General features: G+C 40.3%; 1 protein-coding gene and 1 pseudogene across 1 annotated transcript in view; one reads left to right on the forward strand and one right to left on the reverse strand.

The window, feature by feature from the left end:
• The window catches only part of SOAT1 (sterol O-acyltransferase 1), a 68,729-nt gene that overhangs the window by 29,450 nt on the left and 17,782 nt on the right, over nucleotides 1-21,497 (reverse strand). The window contains exon 3 of the mRNA XM_050766326.1: nucleotides 9,404-9,462. Within this exon, the coding sequence (XP_050622283.1) occupies nucleotides 9,404-9,462 (59 nt within the window). The remainder of the gene's footprint in view (nucleotides 1-9,403; nucleotides 9,463-21,497) is intronic.
• LOC126940639 (60S ribosomal protein L21-like) lies at nucleotides 7,327-7,881 on the forward strand (annotated as a pseudogene).

Below are 21,497 nucleotides of genomic sequence, written 5' to 3' on the forward strand. Positions count from 1 at the left end.
CAGCCAGTGGACTCTGACAGCCCTCGCACCATGACAGATGGATGGAGAGAAGGAAGGAAGGGAGAAGGGGAAGAGGTGAGGAGGCAGTTAACTAGAAACTAGAAAAGGTGCTTATCTAGTAAACTATATTTTAGAGCTTAAGGAAACCTTTTGTATTAAATAAGCAGCTGAATTAGATAACCTTTAAGATCCCAAGAATAAGGATCAACCATGATACAAAGACCCTATGGTTGGAACACATAGTTAAAGAAACAAATGATAATGATCAGAGATAAGGCTGGGAAAGCAAGTAGGGACTAGATCATGGACCTTTAAGCCATTTTAAGAATTTATTTTATCCTAAAGACATCTGGAAGCCAATGACATTTTAAGTACAAGATTTATAAACATGTTCAGATTTGCATTTTAGAAAGATAACTCTTCTACCTAAAAAGGCTTCCAGGCAAAGATTACTTTGGACTGAGTACTGAAATGAAAAAAGGTCAGGGTCATTTATGGGTAAATAACTCTTTCAAAGGTACAGAGACATAAAACAATCTTAAAGTATGCTGAAAGAAAAAAACAAAGTAAACCAATCAGTAAATAATATTTTCAGTGTCTAAAAAAAAAAATGTAGGTCCCTTGATCACAATTTCTTCAAAAATGGTTTTAAAGAACATTATAGTCTAACTCCACAAGGTCATATTATAGATAGTCTAAAAATTATTTCTCTGATTTGCTGCCTGTCTTTGCACAGAGAATCTTTTAATCTTGGTGGCATGGTACCAGAAACCTGACCTTTCTGAGCAAAACAAGTAACACAATGGGACAGGTAATACAGTGCTTAGGACTTATACTAAATTGACTCCTCAAAAAGGTCTCCTGATAATTCACTCTAAAGTTCTTTCTATTCTCCTCTCTTACTGAATCTCATTCTTTTCCTTCATTGCACTTACTTTGAAATTCTATATATTACTGCTTTTTGGCATCTCACTGTCTGCCCCCCACCCAACTGATTTTAAACACCATATCTTTTTGTTAACTGATAACTAATTTTGTATTTTTAGTAGAGACAGGGTTTTACAATGTTTCCAAGGCTGGTCTCGAACTCCTGGCCTCAAACGATCTGCCTGCCTTGGCCTCCCAAAGCGCTGGGTTTATAGGCGTGAGCCACTGTGCCTGGCCAAAGAACATTTTTAAGGTATCTAATTAAGTCACTGTTCTCCTTGCTCATGCATTTTATATATAGTGTTCTCAGTATGAGAACAGAAAATACAATTTCTTTAAAATTCCAGCACTTAATGTAGTACCTGATAGACAAAGAAACCAAATAGGCATTCATTAAATCAAACTGCTAAACATTCAAGGGCAACAGGACAGGTACCTGTCTACCTTTTGTAAGTGATGAAATCATAAAGCACAATAAACTGACTTTCCCAAAATTCTTCAAAATAGACTAGAGATTCTTACACTTGTGCATTTAAATAAAATGAGGAAAGGCAGAAAGGAAAATATCAGAAAAATGTATGGCCACACTTGCATAGCAAAAAGGTGAAATTTGACCAGTAGATTGGGGCAGCAAAGAAAAATAGACAGCCATAGTAGAAACTGTTATCTGTCAACCCTATCAGTGCCTACCCCTTTCTTAGTACCAGAATCCCTGATTTCTATGACTGCTTAGAATAAATAAACTTCCCAGTCTCTCTTTGCACCTAGGTAGCCAATAAGATACAGGTGGAAAAGGTTTGTCAAAGTCCACAGAAAATTTCCTTAACAGACAGCAGATACCTGTTCCTTACCTTCACTCCTTTCCTTCCGTCAATTTTGCCACTTGGAACTCAGATGAAACGACTAAAGCCATTTGGACAACGAGGAGGACCACAGCCTATGAATGCGAAACTGCCTTTGCAAAGACTATGACAGTGAGAGACGTCTAGCATGTCTGACTCCATCATGCTTCTAGCCTCACAGGCTGGCCATCCTCGCTCATTCTTGAGCAGAGGCCAATCTAACTCTGGGATAAATTCATAGTTCAACTTTGATGTAAGGAGGTAATAGTCCCTCGTTGGGAACTGAAACCACCTTTGTAACACTAAAGAAATGCCACAAGATTAGGATTATGGGAGGGACCTGAACATCTTCTGAGATGTTTTTCTGATCTTTGAATTCTGGCAACTGACCAGCTTACCCCCTAAACCCATGACCGGTCCTGTGACCCCCCCACCCAGAGGCTGACTCTGTGCGTAAGAACTGTTTTCCACACCCCTATGATTTCAACCCCAACTAATCAGCAGCATCCATTCCCTAGACTCCTGCCTGCCAACTTATCCATAAAAACCCAAGCCTCTGAGTTCTGAGAGGCTGGTGTCTATAATAAACTCCTGTCCTTCCATTTGGCTAGCTTTGCATTAAACTCCTTCTCTACTGCATTACCACTGTCTCAGTCCATTGGTTTTGTCTGTGCTGAGGGTAAGAAGAACCCATCAAGCAATTACAAATGGTGAGGTAGGGAACTAGAAGGAACCAAACTAGGGTCCTTGAGGACCATGAAGTCAGTACCAGCTATGGACCTCCTACCTCTGAATTGTAGACATGAGAAAAAGAAATTACTAATTTTGTATAAGCCCCTATTATTTTGTTCACTATTACAGCAAAACCCATTCTTAACTTATATAATAATCAAAGGATTTCTGAGCAGAAAATACTTAGACTTGTCTCTCCAGCAGTCGGCCAATAAATCAATAGATAAGCACTATCCAAAAACTTTTTTTTTTTCTTTTTGAGATGAAGTCATGGTCTGTTACCCAGGCTAGAGTGCAGTGGTATGATCTCAGCTCACTGCAACCTCCAACTCCTGGGTTCAAGTGATTCTCCTGCTTCCAGAGTACTTGGGACTATAGGCATGTACCACCAGACCTGGTTAATTTTTTTGTATTTATTTATTTTTTTTTTGAGATGGAGTCTCGCTCTGTCACCCAGGCTGGAGAGCAGTGGCCAGATCTCAGTTCACTGCAAGCTCTGCCTCCCAGGTTTACGCCATTCTCCTGCCTCAGCCTCCCGAGTAGTTGGGACTACAGGCGTCCACCACCTCACCCGGCTAATTTTTTGTATTTTTTAGTAGAGACGGGGTTTCACCATGTTAGCCAGGATGGTCTCGATCTCCTGTCCTCCTGATCCGCCCGTCTCGGCCTCCCAAAGTGCTGGGATTACAGGCTTGAGCCACCGCGCCTGGCCATTTTTTTGTATTTTTAGTAAAGATGGAGTTTCACCATGTTGGTTGGGCTGGTCTCTAACTCATGTGATCCGCCAGCCTCAACCTCTCAAAGTGCTGGGATTACAGGTGTGAGCCACCATGCCTGACCCAAAAACTTTTTTAGAAGGTGTTACTTGAATGACTGAAAAAACATGGCGAGAAACTCTTATTTGCAGACATGACACCTGAGTCTTTTTATTTATTTATTTTTTTGAGACAGAGTTTCACCCTTGTCTCCCAGGCTGGAGCGCAATGCCATGATCTCGGCTCACTGCAACCTCTGCCTCCTGGGTTCAAGCGAGTCTCCTGCTTCAGCCTCCCCAGTACCTAGGATTATAGGCATGCGTCACCATACCCAGCTAATTTTTGTATCCTGACTCTTACTCATCACAGTTTGATCATTTAATTGCTGGACAATAGCATAAGGTACCGATGTGAAAAAACAATATTTGAAATGCTATATGAGAAGCAAACAGAATATGTTGCTACAATTTTTTTTTTTTTTAAGACAAAGTCTGGCTCTATCACCCAGGCTGGAGTGCAGTGGCACCATCTTGGTTCATTGCAACCTCTACCTCCTGGGCTCAAATGATCTTCTCACCTCAGCCTCCTGAGTAGCAGGACTACAGGCACACACAACAATGCCCAGCTAATTTTTGTATTTTTTTGTAGACACAGGGTTTTGCCATGTTGTCCAGGCTGGTCTCAAACTCATGAACTCAAGTGATCCACCTACCTTGGCCTCCCAAAGTGCTGGGATTATAGGTATGAGCCAATGTGCCCAGCCCAAAAATGTATTTTTAAGAAGTAGAAATAGAAAGTAATTTTTTTCATCCTTCTAATATTCACATGAGACCTAACATTCCCTCTATAAAGTTGTTAACAAAAGTTCAACAAACACCAATTAGTAAAGGCATTCCCTTTGCCCTTCCTAACATATTCATTTTTCTCTGAAAACTACTCTCAGAACCGAAGACAGGCATCTAATGTCCAGGCCAGGGCTATACTATATGACCTTGTCCTTCTGGCCAAAATTCAATTATCTCTCTTATAATAAATCTGATGTTCTGAGCTTTGAAAGAAAGTGAGTGGAAACTTTATTATATTGAAATATCTAAAGTATCTAAACTCTTCCTACTAAAATCCTTACTCTTTCCAGAGCTTGAATGTTCATCTTCTCCTAAGATTCTGTGAGATACATTAATATCATTTGAATATATTTTCTTTTATGCCTTCAGGAGTTTGAGACCAGCCTGGGCAACATAGTGAGACCTTGTCTCTATTAAAAACAACAACAACAAAAGCAAAGCTAATTAAATTGTTAATGTAAATTGGTTGGGACTTACTCATCTGAATCTCCCTTGGACTGTTCTAAGATCTTTTAAAGTCTTGTTACAACACAATTCTAACGATTTCAAAAGGTCATAATCAGAGTTACACAAGTTTGTATGACCCCATTGGCATTAGATAAAAAGTACATCCTTAAAACTTTTTTTAACAACCATGTTAGACCTTGAAGAGACCTTAAGAGATTCAGTCAGTTCAAACCACTAATTTCAACACACTCACGTCATCACTTCCCTCACCCCTCTTCCCTTTAGACCAAAAGGTTTGCTCAATGCTTGACGAACTTCTTCACGCCTGTCCTTAATAAGAGCTCCTCTATCTACACATTTAACTTTTCAGAGTTCTTTGCTGGTTGCCCAATTTGGCAAATAATATAGGACACTATATTTAAATTTAAATTTCAGATAAATAACTTCTTAGTCTGTCTCAAATATTGCATGATTACTAAAAAAGTATTCATTGTTTATCTGAAATTCAAATTCGATTGGACATACTGTATTTTACCTGACAACTCTAGTTCTGAGAAGCTGAAACAGCAGTCAATGAGATTTATCGACTATTTCCTTTACAATAACAAGCAGTGAATTCTGAAAAAGCTTTAGTCAGCTACACAATTATGACATAAACCTTTAGAGCTAAAAGGGACCTTGGAGACAACTAGTGCAATGCTCTCACTTTAAAGATCAAGGAAAGATGAAGTGACAACCGGGAGGAACATGACACAAATTACAAATGACCAGAAAGATTCCTAACTTTCAGTTTTTAAAAATTATTTGTAAAAACCCACAACAGAAAAGGAATTAGTATGTGAAAAAAACAAACCAAGTTCATGGCTCTGAACAATGTTCACATACTTATTATCTCAAGTCCTTCCATGTTAGTAAATGTCAACCAATAAAGCAACAACTAAAAAAATGTGAGCAATTAGAGATCTCTTATAAATGGGATGATTTAAGTAAAATTATGTATATAAAGTACGTAGTATAAAAGCTTAGCCTGTAAGAGGACTTCTAAATATAGTTCCCTTCTCCTACTGGCTTATCTGTTTCCTCAGTCTAAAATACTAAAATATTACAACAGCTCCCTATCAATTCTGACTGTCTCCAAACTCTATATGCCATCCTGAACTTTCACATCAGAACAGTAGTCCTACTATATCTTGTTCAAAAACATTGCAATTGGCTGGGTGCAGTGGCTCACGCCTGTAATCCCTGCACTTTGGGAGGCCGAGGTAGGTGAATCATTTGAGGTCAGGAGTTTCAATATCAGTCTGGCCAACATGGTGAAAGGCCGCCTCTACTAAAAATACAAAAATTAGCCAGGCATGGTGGCACATGCCTGTAATCCCAGCAGCTGGGGAGGCTTAGGCAGGAGAATCACTTGAATCCAGGAGGCGGAGGTTGCAGTGAGCAGAGATTGCATCACTGCACTCCAGCCTGGGCAACACAGTGAAAACTCTGTCTCAAAAAAAAAAAAAAAAAAAAAGAAAAAAAAAATAACGATTAATAAACAATGGTAAAATAGTCAATCTCATTAGACAGCAAATAATTGACAATTTTGAAACTTCTAAGTCAAATCACCTAAAGTTCACCAAATGACATTTGGTGACTCATTCAGAATAATGTATGGTCTAATACATATAGAGTATATAGCAGGGGTATAAACTAAGTAGTTAGGAATATAGAGTAGAGAGGACATCATTTCAACTGGAATATTCAGAAAACTGTAGAAACAGCAAGATTTGACCTAAAATTTGAAGGATATACATTATTTTGATTGATGGATGGAGAAAGAAGGAATTTCAGATAGAAAGAGCTACATGAATGAGGGCATAAAAGTTGAGAAAAAATGCTTTATAATCTAGCCTCAATTTTTCAACTTTTTCTTGCCATTGTGCCCCAATAGAGACACAGATGCCCATTAAGTGCCCTAAAATATGTACAGTGTAAGTTTTCTAACACCATTACCTTTGTTCCGGCCAGTACTTCCCTTAACATCAGGGAACAAGTCTTGTACAACTCTGCAACCCTTATGTCACTTGCACAATACACATATTAATATGAGCTAAACCAAGGTCCGCCTTTCTTTCAGCTTTTCCCTTACTTCATTCATTACTTTCTTCTTCTAATCCTCCTAAGTGACCAAGCTAAAAGATTTCATAATCTTATTAATATATAAAGCAGACAAGTAGAATATTCTTTAAAAAGTTTTAACTTAAATCCTTGGAATATCCTCCCATTATCTCTCTTCCTGCCACCCCTTTCTACCCCTTTTCCCTAAAACCTCTACTTTCTACCCCAAACTCCCTCTCGCCTTTGGGTTTGTGATTCTGTATGGGAAAAAGTTCTCCTCCCACTTTAGATTTTTCAATAGAGGAATGACAGCAGAGACAGACTTACTTTTCACCTATTTGAAACTTTCCCTCACAAATAGAACATAATAAGGTTTTGTGATCTTGATAAGAAGGGCAGGAACAAAAGAGGACAAAGGAAGAATTGAAAAGGGAATAACAAAAATGTAGGTATCCTGCCTGACTAGAGAAATAAGAAGGGTCAGAAACACTCTAGTAAACCACAAAAACAAAATTTATTTTAGGCCGAGTGTGGTGGCTCATGCCTGTAATCCCAGCACTTTGGGAGTCCGAGGCAGGTGGATCACGAGGTCAGGAGATTGGGACCATCCTGGCTAATGCAGTGAAACCCCATCTCGCCCTTTAGGCCGGAACCACCATCTTCCAGTAATTCACCAAAATGTCAAACACAAAGGGAAAGAGGAGAGGCACCCGATGTATGTTCTCTAGGCCTTTTAGAAAACATGGAGTTGCTCCTTTGGCCACGTATATGTGAATCTATAAGAAAGGTGATGTTGTAGACATCAAGGGAATGGGTACTGTTCAAAAAGGAATGCCCCACAAGTGTTACCATGGCAAAACTGAAGGAGTCTACAATGTCTACACCCAGCATGCTGTTGGCATTGTTGTCCACAGCCAGCATGCTGTTGGCATTGTTGTAAACAAACAAGTTAAGGGCAAGATTCTTGCCAAGAGAATTGATGTGCATACTGAGCACATTAAGCACTCTAAGAGCCAAGACAACTTCCTGAAACGCGTGAAGGAAAATGATCAGAAAAAGAAAGAAGCCAAAGAGAAAGGTACCTGGGTTCAACTGAAGCGCCAGCCTGCTCCACCCAGAGAAGCACACTTTGTGAGAACCAATGGGAAGAAGCCTGAGCTGCTGGAACCTATTCCCCATGAATTCATGGCATAATACGGGTTAAAGAAAAATAAAACACCTCTGGGCTGAAAAAAAATAAAAGAAACCCCATCTCTACTAAAAATTACAAAAAATTAGCCAGGTGTGGTGGCATGTGCCTGTAGTCTCAGCTACTTGGGAGGCTGAGGCAGGAGCATTGCTTGAACCCAGGAGGTAGAGGTTGCAGTGAGCCGAGATCGTGCCACTGCACTCTAGACAGGGTGACAGAGAGAGACTATGTCTCAAAAAAAAAAAAAAAAAAAAACAAAAAAAACTAGCATGTGTCTATACATTAAATATTTTTATTTTCTTAGCCAAAATTATAAATTAGTCATCAGATAAGAAGTTGCATAACAAATCATTAAACAATCTCTTATGATGGAGAAACAAAGCACTAATTGGAAAAGACATTCACCAGAAATGACCTTCATCACTGTAGTGCTGGAGGCTTACACAGGTAACTTAATGGAATTAGGAAAAATAAAGTTTAACACCCTACTAACTAGGAGTCTATACCCACAATTTCAAGTGCAGTAAATAAATCTTTTGAGTACTACTTTATAAAGCAGTACCATAAGGGATTACATTGTAGTCATCACAAATATGCCTACAGGATGATGGAAGGAGGACAGCATAGATCTCTTAATGTTAAGCAAATATGTTCTTTAATAAATTTGCTGTGACAGCATCATCCTTGGACTCAAACAGTACTGACTGCGAACAAATTAGATGAAAGTACAAATACTACGCCCCTGGCCTTGGATGATAACTGAAAAACTAGGTCTGATAATAACAAAGACGTTGACATCAAAGTGAGCTTAAATAATCTGGCATACATTTCATGAAATATGATTACAAAAATATTTCTAAATTGAGATTATTCTATAAATGTATATGTACATATGCACGTAACTAAATAAACAGGGCTACTTCATCTTCATCACTGGATGTTTATACAGTCAAACTGGCCAATAAATTTTGGAAGTGATCTTCTCCTCGGGAAAACAGGAGTTTGCTTTGGATTAAGTCAACTTACATCCAGGTATTGGATCGTAACGTTTTTTCAAAAAAAAGTTCTTTGCCCTCTACAATTTCCTGAGGGTACTGAGGAATTCTGGTTTGTAGAACTATTTATCCCCACTTGAAATGATTTCATTATTTTTTTTTTCGAGTGGTTATTTCTATTTCCTCGACAGGGAATCTACTTCTAGATTCAGATTCAACATTTATTGGAGGGCTGCTATTTACTGTGAACCATGACAGATACTTTCATAAAGCACTAATAAAGACATTCAATCCTATCAACTTACCAACTATTAACCATGGGTCACTAAAACCAAGATTTGCTGGTAAGTGCCAGAAAATGCCAGTGATAGAGATGGGAGAGAAAAAGGCAATCTGGATCCTTATGCAGGATGACAAGTCAGCCGATCTTATTTTCTTGTTCCACAGGATAATGGCAACTGATGAATTGCTTAAATAATTATCTGAGCAATTTAGCATTAAAAATGTTACCAAACAAAACTCTATCTAAAACTCTACATTTTTGTTTCTAGAAGAGGGAGTTACTTGCCTCTGCCTCTGCTGTCAACTTTATCTTCTTTGCTATCAACTGTTTTATGTCAATTCGACCTATGGGAAGAAAAAAACACGACTTTTAAGTTGACAGATACAGCTACCTAGTAGCACTATCTAAATCATAAAGTTAAAAACAAACAAATACAAAAGTAACTGCGTAAACTATGGTACGACCATAAAACATGACAGCATGGTCAAAATAACTAGAAGGAAATTTATACATAAAAATACAAAGAACAAAGCGAGTAAATGTACACACAGTAATTACAACGATGTTAATTATGCAATGCTATAGATCCAATGCTGACACCATGGGAAATTAGATTCCCTGAACAGATTCTACAATTGAGACCACTATGATGCTGGGTAAAATATTAAAAACTGAAAACCTTGTAAAAGTTATTGCCAAGCTAGCATAAATCCAGAGGGCAAGAAGGAAGGAAGGAAGGAAGGAGGGAGGGAGGGAGGGAGGGAGGGAGGGAAGGAAGGAAGGAAGGAAAGTGAAACTGGAATTCTAGGGGACATACGAGAAATCTAAGCATTCTCGCCAAATCCTAGAAACCTTGACCTTCTACACGGACAGCAACACAGGGTACAGTATTTTTGTAGAATAGTACACACAGAGGACACTACTGTACAAAATGGCAAAGTCTAAGGCCTGCCCAAAATGGGACGTCTAACAGGATACTGCCACATAAAGCTAGGGACCACACATAAGGCTACAACTTCAGTGTTTAAGAAAGAAACCAAAACAGAAGGAAATGTGTCTGTCTCTACTCAATGCTGTGCAGAGAGGGAAAATTTGCCCCAAGAAATCATAACCCCCTCACTAGAATTTGCAATCTAAACTCACACTATCTATGTGGTCTGAAAAATCTAAGATAAATATGTTCTAAAGCTAATCCAGGTTGGGTCTCCAGGCTACTGGCAGACACAAGTGAAATTCCTCCCTGGAAGATTACAATATCAATCAAGGCTGTACAGAATTCCAACAGATAAAGTTACCATAAAAAGGAGAAGCTCGTCCCAGCTACTCGGGAGGCTGAGGAAGGAGAATCGCTTGAACCTGGGAGGCGGAGGTTGCAGTGAGCCGATATTGCACCACTGCACGCCAGCCTGGATGACAGAGTGAGACTGTCTCAAAAAAAAAGAAAAAAAGAAAAAAAAGCAAAATAGTCAAACTTCATAAAACATACTAGGAAACTAGGCAGAATAAATGGGAAACAGCAGAAACAGCCAAGAGATGCAGAGCTGAAAAACTAAAGATAATGGAATTGTTACTTTTAGGACAAAAAAGATCAGAATGATTAATATGTTAAGGGAAATAAAAGTGAAACTTGAAAACATAGAAAAGGAAGGCAGGGCGTGGGGGTGCACACTTGTAATCCTAGCGCTTTAGGAGGCTGGTGGGGAGGATTGTTTGTTGCCAGGAGTTCAAGACCAGCCTGGACAACATAGCAAGACCCCATCTCTAAAAAAAAAAAAAAAAAAAAAGTTTTAAAATAAGCCAGGCATGGTGGTGCATGCCTGTAGTCCCAGCTACCTGGGAGGCTGAGGTGGGAGGGTCACTTGAACCCAAGAATTTGAGCCTGCAGTAAGCGTGATCACACCACTGCACTCCAACCTGGGCAACAGAGTGAGACGCTGTCTCGAAAAAAAAAGGAAAGAAAAAAAGAAGGAAAACATAAGCAAGAACAAGAAACCATTTAACCAAACAGATTTGAAAAAAACCAACAAGATTTCTCAAAACAAAAAAAATTGAAGTTTCAAATTCAATGGATAAATTAAACAGTAGATCAAACATGTCTGAAGAGAGTACTAGTAAATGGGAATATAGATCAAAGGAAATTATACAGAAGATAGTCCAGAGCAATAGTGACAGAGAATAATAGAGAGGCTAAAAGACATAGAAGAGGTCCAACCAAACAGCCAATTGGAAATGGGAGCCAACCACAGCTGCACTAGAGATGGAGGAAAGTTCCACAACAAATACTTCTGACTTGGAATTTCTGCAGACTATAATGGAGGAAATCATTATGTTATACAGCCTTAGGGCGAATATGAATGATCATAAAGATATAATGATTCAGGCTAGGCATGATGCCTCACGCCTGAAATCCTCACACTTTGGGAGGCCAAGTGGCGAGGATCAGTTGAGCCTAGGGGTTTGAGACCATCTTGGGCAATGTAGCAAGACTCCATCTCTACAATAAATGTTTTTAAAAATACAATGGTTCAAAAGAAAGTCTCAGAGGATATTTAATGTGCCAAGAATAAAGAAAAATGCCATACCTCAACCAGAAATGATTACAAAGGATGACAAAGATTATGTCCAAGAATATGAGTTCATGGCTGGGCATGGGGGCTCATGCCTGTAATCCCAGCACTTTGGGAGGCCGAGGCGGGCGGATCACCTAAGGTCAGGAATTCGAGACCAGCCTGGCCAACATGGCGAAACCCTACCTCTAAAAACTATAAAAATTATCCAGGCATGGTGGCAGGCACCTATAATCCCAGCTACTTAGGGGGCTGAGGCAGGGACAACTGCTTGAACCCACGAGGCAGAGGTTGCAGTGAGATGAGATCGCGCCACTGCATTCCAGCCTGGGAGACAGAATGAGACTCCATCTCAAAAAAAAAAAAAAAAGAAAAAAAAGAAAAAAAATTTGACAGGCCGTGGTGCTGTGTGCCTGTAGTCCCTGACACTTGGGAGACTGAGGCAGGACAATCGCTTGAACCTGGGAGGTGGAAGCTACAATGAGCCGAGATCATGCCACTGCACTCTAGCTTGGGCAACAGAGCGAGACTCTGTCTCAAAAAAATAAATAAATAAAACGAAAAAAAAGAATGTGAATTCATCGACTTTATAATATCTGATGCAAATAAAAGGTGCCATGAAGAAAATGGAATAAAAATTGAACTAAATAAGTCTAAAGACATCCCATATTCATTGACTAGAAGATTTAATATTGTTAATATGGCAATGCTCCCCAATTCTTCCATACATTTAAAGCAATCCTCACCAAAATTTCACCTGGCTTCTTTGCAGAAATTGACAAGCTGATCCTAAAATCATATAGAAATTCAAGAACACAGAATAGTCATACAAATCATGAAAAAGAAAATAATACAGCTGGAAAACTCACACTTCCCAATTTTAGAGACAGACACATAGATGATCAATGGAAAAGAACTGAGAGTCCAGAAATAAACAAACATTCACCTTTATGATTATTAATAACTGATTTTCGACAAACGTGCCAAGAAAAATGCAGAAAGATTCTTCTTTTCTTTTTTTTTTTTTTTTTTTTTTTGAGACGGAGTCTTGCTCTGCCGCCCAGGCTGGAGTGCAGTGGCCGGATCTCAGCTCACTGCAAGCTCCGCCTTTCAGGTTCCCGCCATTCTCCTGCCTCAGCCTCCCGAGTAGCTGGGACTACAGGCGCCGCCACCACGCCCGGCTAGTTTTTTTGTATTTTTTAGTAGAGACGGGGTTTCACCGTGTTAGCCAGGATGGTCTCGATCTCCTGACCTCGTGATCCACCCGTCTCGGCCTCCCAAAGTGCTGGGATTATAGGCGTGAGCCACCGCGCCCGGCCTCTTCTTTTCAACAAATAGAGCTGCGACAACTGAATAGCCACATGAAAAAGCATGAATATGGACCTGGAACTCACACCATATGTAGAAACTAACTCACAGGCCGGGCGCGGTGGCTCAAGCCTGTAATCCCAGCACTTTGGGAGGCCGAGACGGGCGGATCACGAGGTCAGGAGATCGAGACCATCCTGGCTAACACGGTGAAATCCCGTCTCTACTAAAAAATACAAAAAAAACTAGCCAGGCGAGGTGGCGGGCGCCTGTAGTCCCAGCTACTCGGGAGGCTGAGGCAGGAGAATGGCGTGGACCCGGGAGGCGGAGCTTGCAGTGAGCTGAGATCCAGCCACTGCACTCCAGCCTGGGCGACAGAGCGAGACTCCGTCTCAAAAAAAAAAAAAAAAAAAAAAAAAAAAAAAGAAACTAACTCACAAAGGATCAAACACCTAAAAATATAGAAGAAAACAGAGGCCTTGGACTAGACAATGACTTCTTTTTTTTTTTTTTTTTGAGACGGAGTCTCGCTCTGTCGCCCAGGCTGGAGTGCAGTGGCCGGATCTCAGCTCACTGCAAGCTCCGCCTCCCGGGTCCACGCCATTCTCCTGCCTCAGCCTCCCGAGTAGCTGGGACTACAGGCGCCCGCCACCTCGCCTGGCTAGTTTTTTTTGTATTTTTTAGTAGAGACGGGATTTCACCGTGTTAGCCAGGATGGTCTCGATCTCCTGACCTCGTGATCCGCCCGTCTCGGCCTCCCAAAGTGCTGGGATTACAGGTTTGAGCCACCGCGCCCAGCTGAATGACTTCTTAAACACCAAAAGAACGATCAACATTAGAAAATATAGATTAACTATATTGATAGAGTCTATCCAAATTTAAGTCACTTTTGTGCTACAAAGAACACCATCAATAAAGTAAAAAGACAACCCACAGAATGGGAAAAAAATTTGCAAATCTGATTAGGGACTTGTATCCAGAATACATAAAGAACTCTTACAACTCAACATTAAAAAGACAAATAGGCCAGGCATGGTGGCTCACATCTGTAACCACAGCACTTTGGGAGGCCAAGGTGGGAGAATCACTCAAGCCCAGGAGTTTGAGATCAGCCTGGACAATACGGCAAAATCCCTTCTCTACTAAAAATACAAAAGTTAGCTAGGCGTGGGGATGCGCACCTGTAGTCTCAGCTACTTGGGAGGCTAAGGTGAGAGGATCACTTGAACCTATGAGGCAGAAGTTGCAGTATGCCAAGAATGTGCCACTGTACTCCAACCTGGGCTACAGAGCAAGACTGTCTCAAAAATAAGGTAAAATAAAATAAAAAAATAAAAAGACAAACAGTCTAATTAAAACACAGGCAAAGTAGGCCGGGCGCAGTGGCTCATGCCTGTAATTCCAGCACTTTGGGAGGCCAAGGCAGGCTGACCACCTAAGGTCAGGAGTTCAAAACCAGCCTGACCAATATGGAAAAACTCCGTCTCTACTAAAAATACAAAATTAGCTAGGCATGGTGGCACATGCCTGTTATCCCAGCTACTCAGGAGGCTGAGGCAGGTGAATCACTTGAATGCAGGAGGCAGAGGTTGCAATGAGCCGAGATCACGCCATAGATCTCCAGCCTGGGTGACAGAGCGAGACTCTGTCTAAAAAAAAAAAAAAAATAGGCAAAGTAACTAACTGAACAGAACAGTTTTTTCTCTTTAAAAGAAAATGCCCAATAACCACACGAAAAGACACTCAACATTCCTGGCCATCAGGAAAATTCAAGTCGAAACTACAATGAGATATCATTTCACCCCCACTACGATGGCTATAATCAAAAACACAAACAACAACAAATGCTGGCTTGAATCAGTGGAGAAAGAAACTTCAATTATCCAGGACATTGCTGGTGGAAAGTGTAGTGCTTTGAAAAACAGTCTGGAAGTTCCTCGATGGATTAAACACAGAGCCAATATATGACGTAGTAATTCCACTCCTAGGTATATACACAAGAGAAACAAAAACATGCCCTCTCAAAAAAGAAATACTAATACATGCTATAATACGGGTGAAACGTAAACATTTTGCCAAGTGAAAAGAGGAACTCACAAAAGACTACATATTGTATGATCCTATTTACATGACACTGTCCAGAATAGATAACTCTACTGAGACAGACAAAACACTGGTGGTTGCCTACAGAGTGAGGCGTGGGGTTACGGCAAAAAGGGAATAACTGCTAATGGGTACAGGGTTTTGGGGAGGTGATGCTAAAAATATCCTAAAATTCATTTCATTCTAATTTCTCTGTTCTGAAATATTCCTTTCTGTATATTAAGTTACAGTAATGTAGTTTCCTGGTGTTTAACTTGACTAACTGGTATTCTGACTGAGAATCTTTTTTGTAATTTTATAACAAAAATTGGATTTGAAAGGTATGACAGTATTTTTTTATGAGAAAGTACTGCTCTGTGTAACTCCTGTGTATGGTACATACTGAGCTTTATTATTATTGTCACAGATTTAGAGACAGTTTCTTATTTTCACACTGAATCATGGTACCACTATAATTTTAAAAGCAGTTGGATTAATTGATATCTGCCCTTTTAATAAAATATGGGTAGAGTTTTTTGGGCTTTTTTGTTTTTGAGACAGGATCTCACTCTGTCACCTAGGTTGGACTGCAGAGACACAATCACAGCTCACTGTGGCCTCTTAACACTTGAGCTCAAGCGATTCTCCTGCATCAGCCACCCCGCTAGCTAGGACCATAGATGTGTGCCACCACCACACCCAGCTAATTTTTTTTAAGTGTTTTGTAGAGACAGGGTCTCACTATGTTGCCCTGGCTGGTCTTGACTTGAACTCCTGGCCTCAAGCAATCCTCCTGCCTCAGCCTCCCAAAATGCTGAGATTATAGGCGTGTGTCGCCCTACCTGGCCCAGGGTAGAGTTAATTTTGAATGCCATCTGCCATTATTCACAAATGAGTTTGTGAATAATGAGATACTCAATATCTTTATTCTATCTTTTTAATAAAGTGTCAAGTTATCTGTTACATTACAGGAACCGAGAAACATCAGACATCATTATGTGCACAGACCTACACAGATAAGTGAATGAAACAGAATGGAATGAATGCTGAAAAGTGTGAAACAGAAAACTACAATGTCTAGCTTGCTATCTTCATTTAAAAAAAAAACAAAACCTATGATAATGAACTATCATTTTGGCAGATGAATTTTTAAAATTGAGAATTTGTATTTTCTCATTTACTCTACATGGTAATAGCTTAAGTATTTTTATTTCAGCATTGACAATTGCTATTGTATATTTTGCCTAAAAAGGATGATTTAAGTCATTCAAATTTATAAAAGCAATTTCCCAGAAAAAATACACTGAACAGAAATATTTACTTTGCCAAAATGAACTTTAGAGGCATATTTGGGGTAATTAAAGCTTAATAACCCCTTCCTTTAAAAACAAACCATAAAAACATAAAAACAAACTCATATGCATACTGCTTTATAATCTTTTTTCACTTAATATATTGTAGACATTTTTCCCTGTCATTACATATTCTTCTATATTATTTTCATCGCCCTATTACTCTATTTTTATGGTAGAAATATAATTTAATCTTCTATTGAACGTTTCTTTTCATAGTATGTCAATTGAAAAAAGACATGAAGAATGAGAAAGTACAAAATGCATCTAATCAGAGCTCTATAAAGAGAGACAATATTTGAGGTGATTATAGCTGAGAATTGGCCAGAACTACTGAAAGATACAAATTCTAGGATAAAGTCAAAGAATTCCGGCCGGGCGCGGTGGCTCACGCCTGTAATCCCAGCGCTTTGGGAGGCCGAGGCGGGCGGATCACAAGGTCAGGAGATCGAGACCACGGTGAAACCCCGTCTCTACTAAAAATACAAAAAATTAGCCGGGCGCGGTTGTGGGCGCCTGTAGTCCCAGCTACTCGGGAGGCTGAGGCAGGAGAATGGCGTGAACCCGGGAGGCGGAGCTTGCAGTGAGCCGAGATCGCGCCACTGCACTCCAGCCTGGGCGACAGAGCGAGACTCCGTCTCAAAAAAAAAAAAAAGAAAAAAAAAGAAAAAAAGAATTCCAAGCAGGACAAATAACCTACTTAGAGCCAGGCGTGGTAGCTCACGCCTGCAATCCTAGCACTTTGGGAAGCTGAGGCAGGTGGATCACCTGAGGTCGGGAGTTTGAGACCAGCCTGATTAACATGGAGAAACTCTGTCTCTACTAAAAATACAAAATTAGCCAGGCATGGTGGTGCATGCCTGTAATCCCAGCTAGTCGGGAGGATGAGGCAGGAGAATCGCTTGAACCCGGGAGGCAGAGGTTGTGGTGAGCTGAGATCACACTCCAGCCTGGGCAACAAGAGTGAAACTCCATTTCAAAAGAAATAATAATCATCATCATCATCATCATCATCATCTACTTAGACACATCACAGTGAAACTGTCTGACGCAGGGGTTAAAAAAAACTAAAAGCACCCAGAAAGAATTATCAACTACCCAAGTACTGCAATTACAACGTGTGCCTGACTTAACATCAGTGGAAGCCAAGAGACAGCGGAATGTCTTCAATTATCGATAGTGCAGAGTTGATGACTGGGAAGCAGATTAGAGGTCATATAATAACAAGGGCTTTGAGGAAACTAAGAATTTTATGCAGGAAAATACTGAGCTGATATTGGAAGATGGAAAGGATCACGTAACAGAGAAATGCAATAAATACAGACAAAAAGTGATGTTGCAAATGGCAAGGAGAATGGAGAGCAGAGGATTAATTTAAGATATTTACAAATTGGTAACTGATTAAGAAATATAAGGGTAAGACAAATGTCCATTTGATTTTTCAGTAAGTTATATGAATATATTTTTAATTTAGTTCTATGACCAGACCACGGTTTCATAAATAAACTATTTCATAAATAAATGAAGATAAAATGTCAAAAAAAGTCAAAAGAATGCCTAAAAGCTAATATCCACAGGTTTTTTTGGGTTTTTTTTTTTTTTTTTTTTTTTTCAGACAGGTTCTCACTCTGTTGCCCAGGCAAGGGGGCAGTGGCTATGGCATGATCATAGCTCACTGTGGCCTGGAACTCCTAGGCTCAAGGGATCCTCCCACCTCAGCCTCCCAAGTAGCTAGGACTATAGGCACGTGCCACCACACTCACATGCCACCACACCCACCTAATTTTTTAAAAAACATTTTTGTAAAGACAGAGCCTCGCTATGTTGCCCAGGCTGGTCTTGAATTCCTGGCCTCCAGCAATCCTCAGGCCTTGGCCTCTGAAATTGTTGGGATTACAAGGATGAGCCACCATCCCCACCCACATCCAATGATTTGAAGAACTATTTACCAGCACTCAACTCAAGGCTTCTCAAGTTCTAAAACACTGACCCTGAAACAATGATAAGCCAGGACTGAGGGTGATGTAATTTCTGAATTATCTGCCTTACCTCTAGTAACACACTAACTGCTAACACTAGGAGTTAGTTATTTGCTATCTGAAACTTAATAGAACCCCACATAAGTCCATAAGGAAAACTATTCAACATTCTTCCCCTAACTTTCTGATTTCTAAAAAAAATCAGACTTGCAATATTTATCTTCATGAATAAATGCTACCTCTTTTAAAACCTACTATATTTAATGGGCATGTTTAAAATTTATTCCTTGACACGTCAAAAATCTTATTTTAACCAGTTTTGATGAAAATTTTTGTAAAATTATGAATGCTTTGCCACCCTAAAAAAACAAACAAACAAACAAACGAACAAAGCACCAGACTTCAGGTATACTGGCTCACACCTATTATTATTCTAGCACTTAGGATAGAGGCAGAGACAGGAGGGTCACTTAACGCCAGGAGTTTGAGACCAGCCTGAGCAACAAAGCAAGACTCCCATTCTCTACAAAAAATAAAACAAAAATGTACTTTACCCTACATAATCTTCAGGACAAGTAAGAGTGATCCACTGTTGTACTATACTATTATAGTGATACCTTTAGCAAAACCGGAAATGTAGAGCGCAATCAGGCCCCACTCAACAGCCCCAGCGAGCTGCGCCTTTCTACCTAGGCTGCTTCCACAGTGTTCTCCCTAAGAATCCTACACTTCTATTACGATAGTCAATTTACTGCAGAAAAGAGACAAATAATCAGGCTTGTTAAACTGGTAACTAATTTACTCAATTTATGTACTCATGCATTAAGTAAAAGCCCACTGAGCACCTAATACATGCAGGGCAAACCCTCCCTCCAGGATCTCAGGAGAAAACTACAAATAGGGAAAAGGACAATACAGAGAAGCGCTGTGGAAGAATGAGGCGTGTAGGAGGCTTTTGCAGAGGAGTCAATATTTGAACTGAGTCTCAAATAATAAAGAAAAATTATGGTGAACAAATGCTAGAAACATTATTCCAGGCAAAGGAATGAAGCTATGAAGACTTATTGGATTTTTCTGAGGCCTGAAGCTCAGTCAGATGCCTCTAAATGCCATGCTCTCTTTTCTTGACAATACTGTATTTAACAGGCTTTTGTCTAAGGGAAGTTTATCTACTTACTTTCCAGGCCACCAGTTACATTCCTGATCAGTGTTGTCCTATAAACATATAATGTGTGGCTGGGTGCGGTGGCTCACACCTGTAATCCCAGTACTTTGGGAGGTCGAGGCAGGCGGATCACCTGAGGTCGGGTGACCTCATGTGATCATGAGGTCTAACCAACATGGAGACCAGCCTGACCAACATGGAGAAACCCCGTCTCTACTAAAAATACAAAATTAGCCAGGCGTGGTGGAGCATGCCTGTAATCCCGGCTACCTGGGAGGCTAAGGCAAGAGAATCGCTTGAACCTGGGAGGCAGAGGTTGCGGTGAGTCGAGATCGCACCACTGCACTCCAGCCTGGGAAACGAGAGCAAAACTCTGTCTAAAAACAAAACAAAACAAAACAAAAATATATATATATATAAAATGTGAATCACCGTAATATTAAAATGTTCAGGAGCCACATTAAAAAGTAAAAAGAAACAGGTGCAAGTAAGTCTCTGAAATCTGACATATTACAACTATAGTGTTTCTCAGTCCAGACTAGCCACATTTCAAGTGCTCAACCAGACTATATTAAACAGTGTACTTCTAGTGGCAGCCATATTGAACAACGTAATTCTAGATCAAGAATCAGAAAGCTTTTTCCATAAAGGGCAGTATAGTCTGCAACTATGTAACAACTACTCAACTCCACTGTTGCAGCATGAGAAAGTACTACAAACACAAAGGAATGAACATAGCCACCTTTGCCAACTTTGTTCTTAGATAGCCAAGTTTACCGTAAATCTGGTTGGCAAATAAAACGGACAAGTACATACACATTATTTTTTATAATACAACACAGCTATGGTGAACACTGATGGTTGCTTCCCAAATAAGGACATGCATGTCACTGCCTTTGCCAAAAACTGACTTAAAAATGGGCCTGAGTATCAGGTAGCAAAGAGATGACCCACTCAAGCTTACTGACTGGGAAAAATTTAAAGAGGTCCTTTTTGTAAGTGTGTGGTCAGAGTTTAGGAAAACCAACAAAGGATGGTAAGGATGATATGGAATTCTAGGGTAGTAATAAACATCATGAAAGCTGTTACCATCCTGAGGCCAGAAAGGGCAAAGTGGGGAAAGGGTTAGTGGAACTCGGAGAGAACTCTTTGGAGAGAAATATTAGAGAGGAGCGATGGTTACCTACCAGGGAGAGAAACTTAGTTACAGACACACCCACCTTACTCTCTGCTCTTAGATCTCCTGAAGTTCCCCCACTGGCCAAGCCTACCAGAACCACACAGGGCATTGGAGACTATTGTTGCAGTTCTTAAGGTTAGTCTCCCAGGAAACAAAGTAGGGTAGAAAAGACTAGAGAAGCAAAAGGTAGATAGCTAGCATAACTTGTAATCGAACTCTGGCCCATGAGACATGAGAAGTCTGTTGGGGAATTTCTTTTTTTTTTTTTTTTTTTTTTTTTTTTTTTTTGAGACGGAGTCTCGCTCTGTAGCCCAGGCTGGAGTGCAGTGGCCGGATCTCAGCTCACTGCAAGCTCCGCCTCCCGGGTTCACGCCATTCTCCGGCCTCAGCCTCCCGAGTAGCTGGGACTACAGGCGCTGCCACCTCGCCCGGCTATTATTTGTATTTCTTAGTAGAGACGGGGTTTCACCGTGTTAGCCAGGATGGTCTCGATCTCCTGACCTCGTGATCCGCCCGCCTCGGCCTCCCAAAGTGCTGGGATTACAGGCGTGAGCCACCGCGCCCGGCCTGTTGGGGAATTTCTATGGAAGGTTTCATCGCTAAAGAGAAAGACAGGGAAAGAGACAGTTTCTCTTCTGATAGAAGTCATTGTTTTGGTTTTCTAGTTTTCTCAACCAGAACGGACTTACTAACTCTCTGTCATTACTTCTATCCGTCCCTTATCACCACCACCCATTTCCTGGACC

The sequence above is a fragment of the Macaca thibetana genome, chromosome 1, assembly GCF_024542745.1.
Source record: "Macaca thibetana thibetana isolate TM-01 chromosome 1, ASM2454274v1, whole genome shotgun sequence".
Taxonomy (NCBI): domain Eukaryota; kingdom Metazoa; phylum Chordata; class Mammalia; order Primates; family Cercopithecidae; genus Macaca; species Macaca thibetana.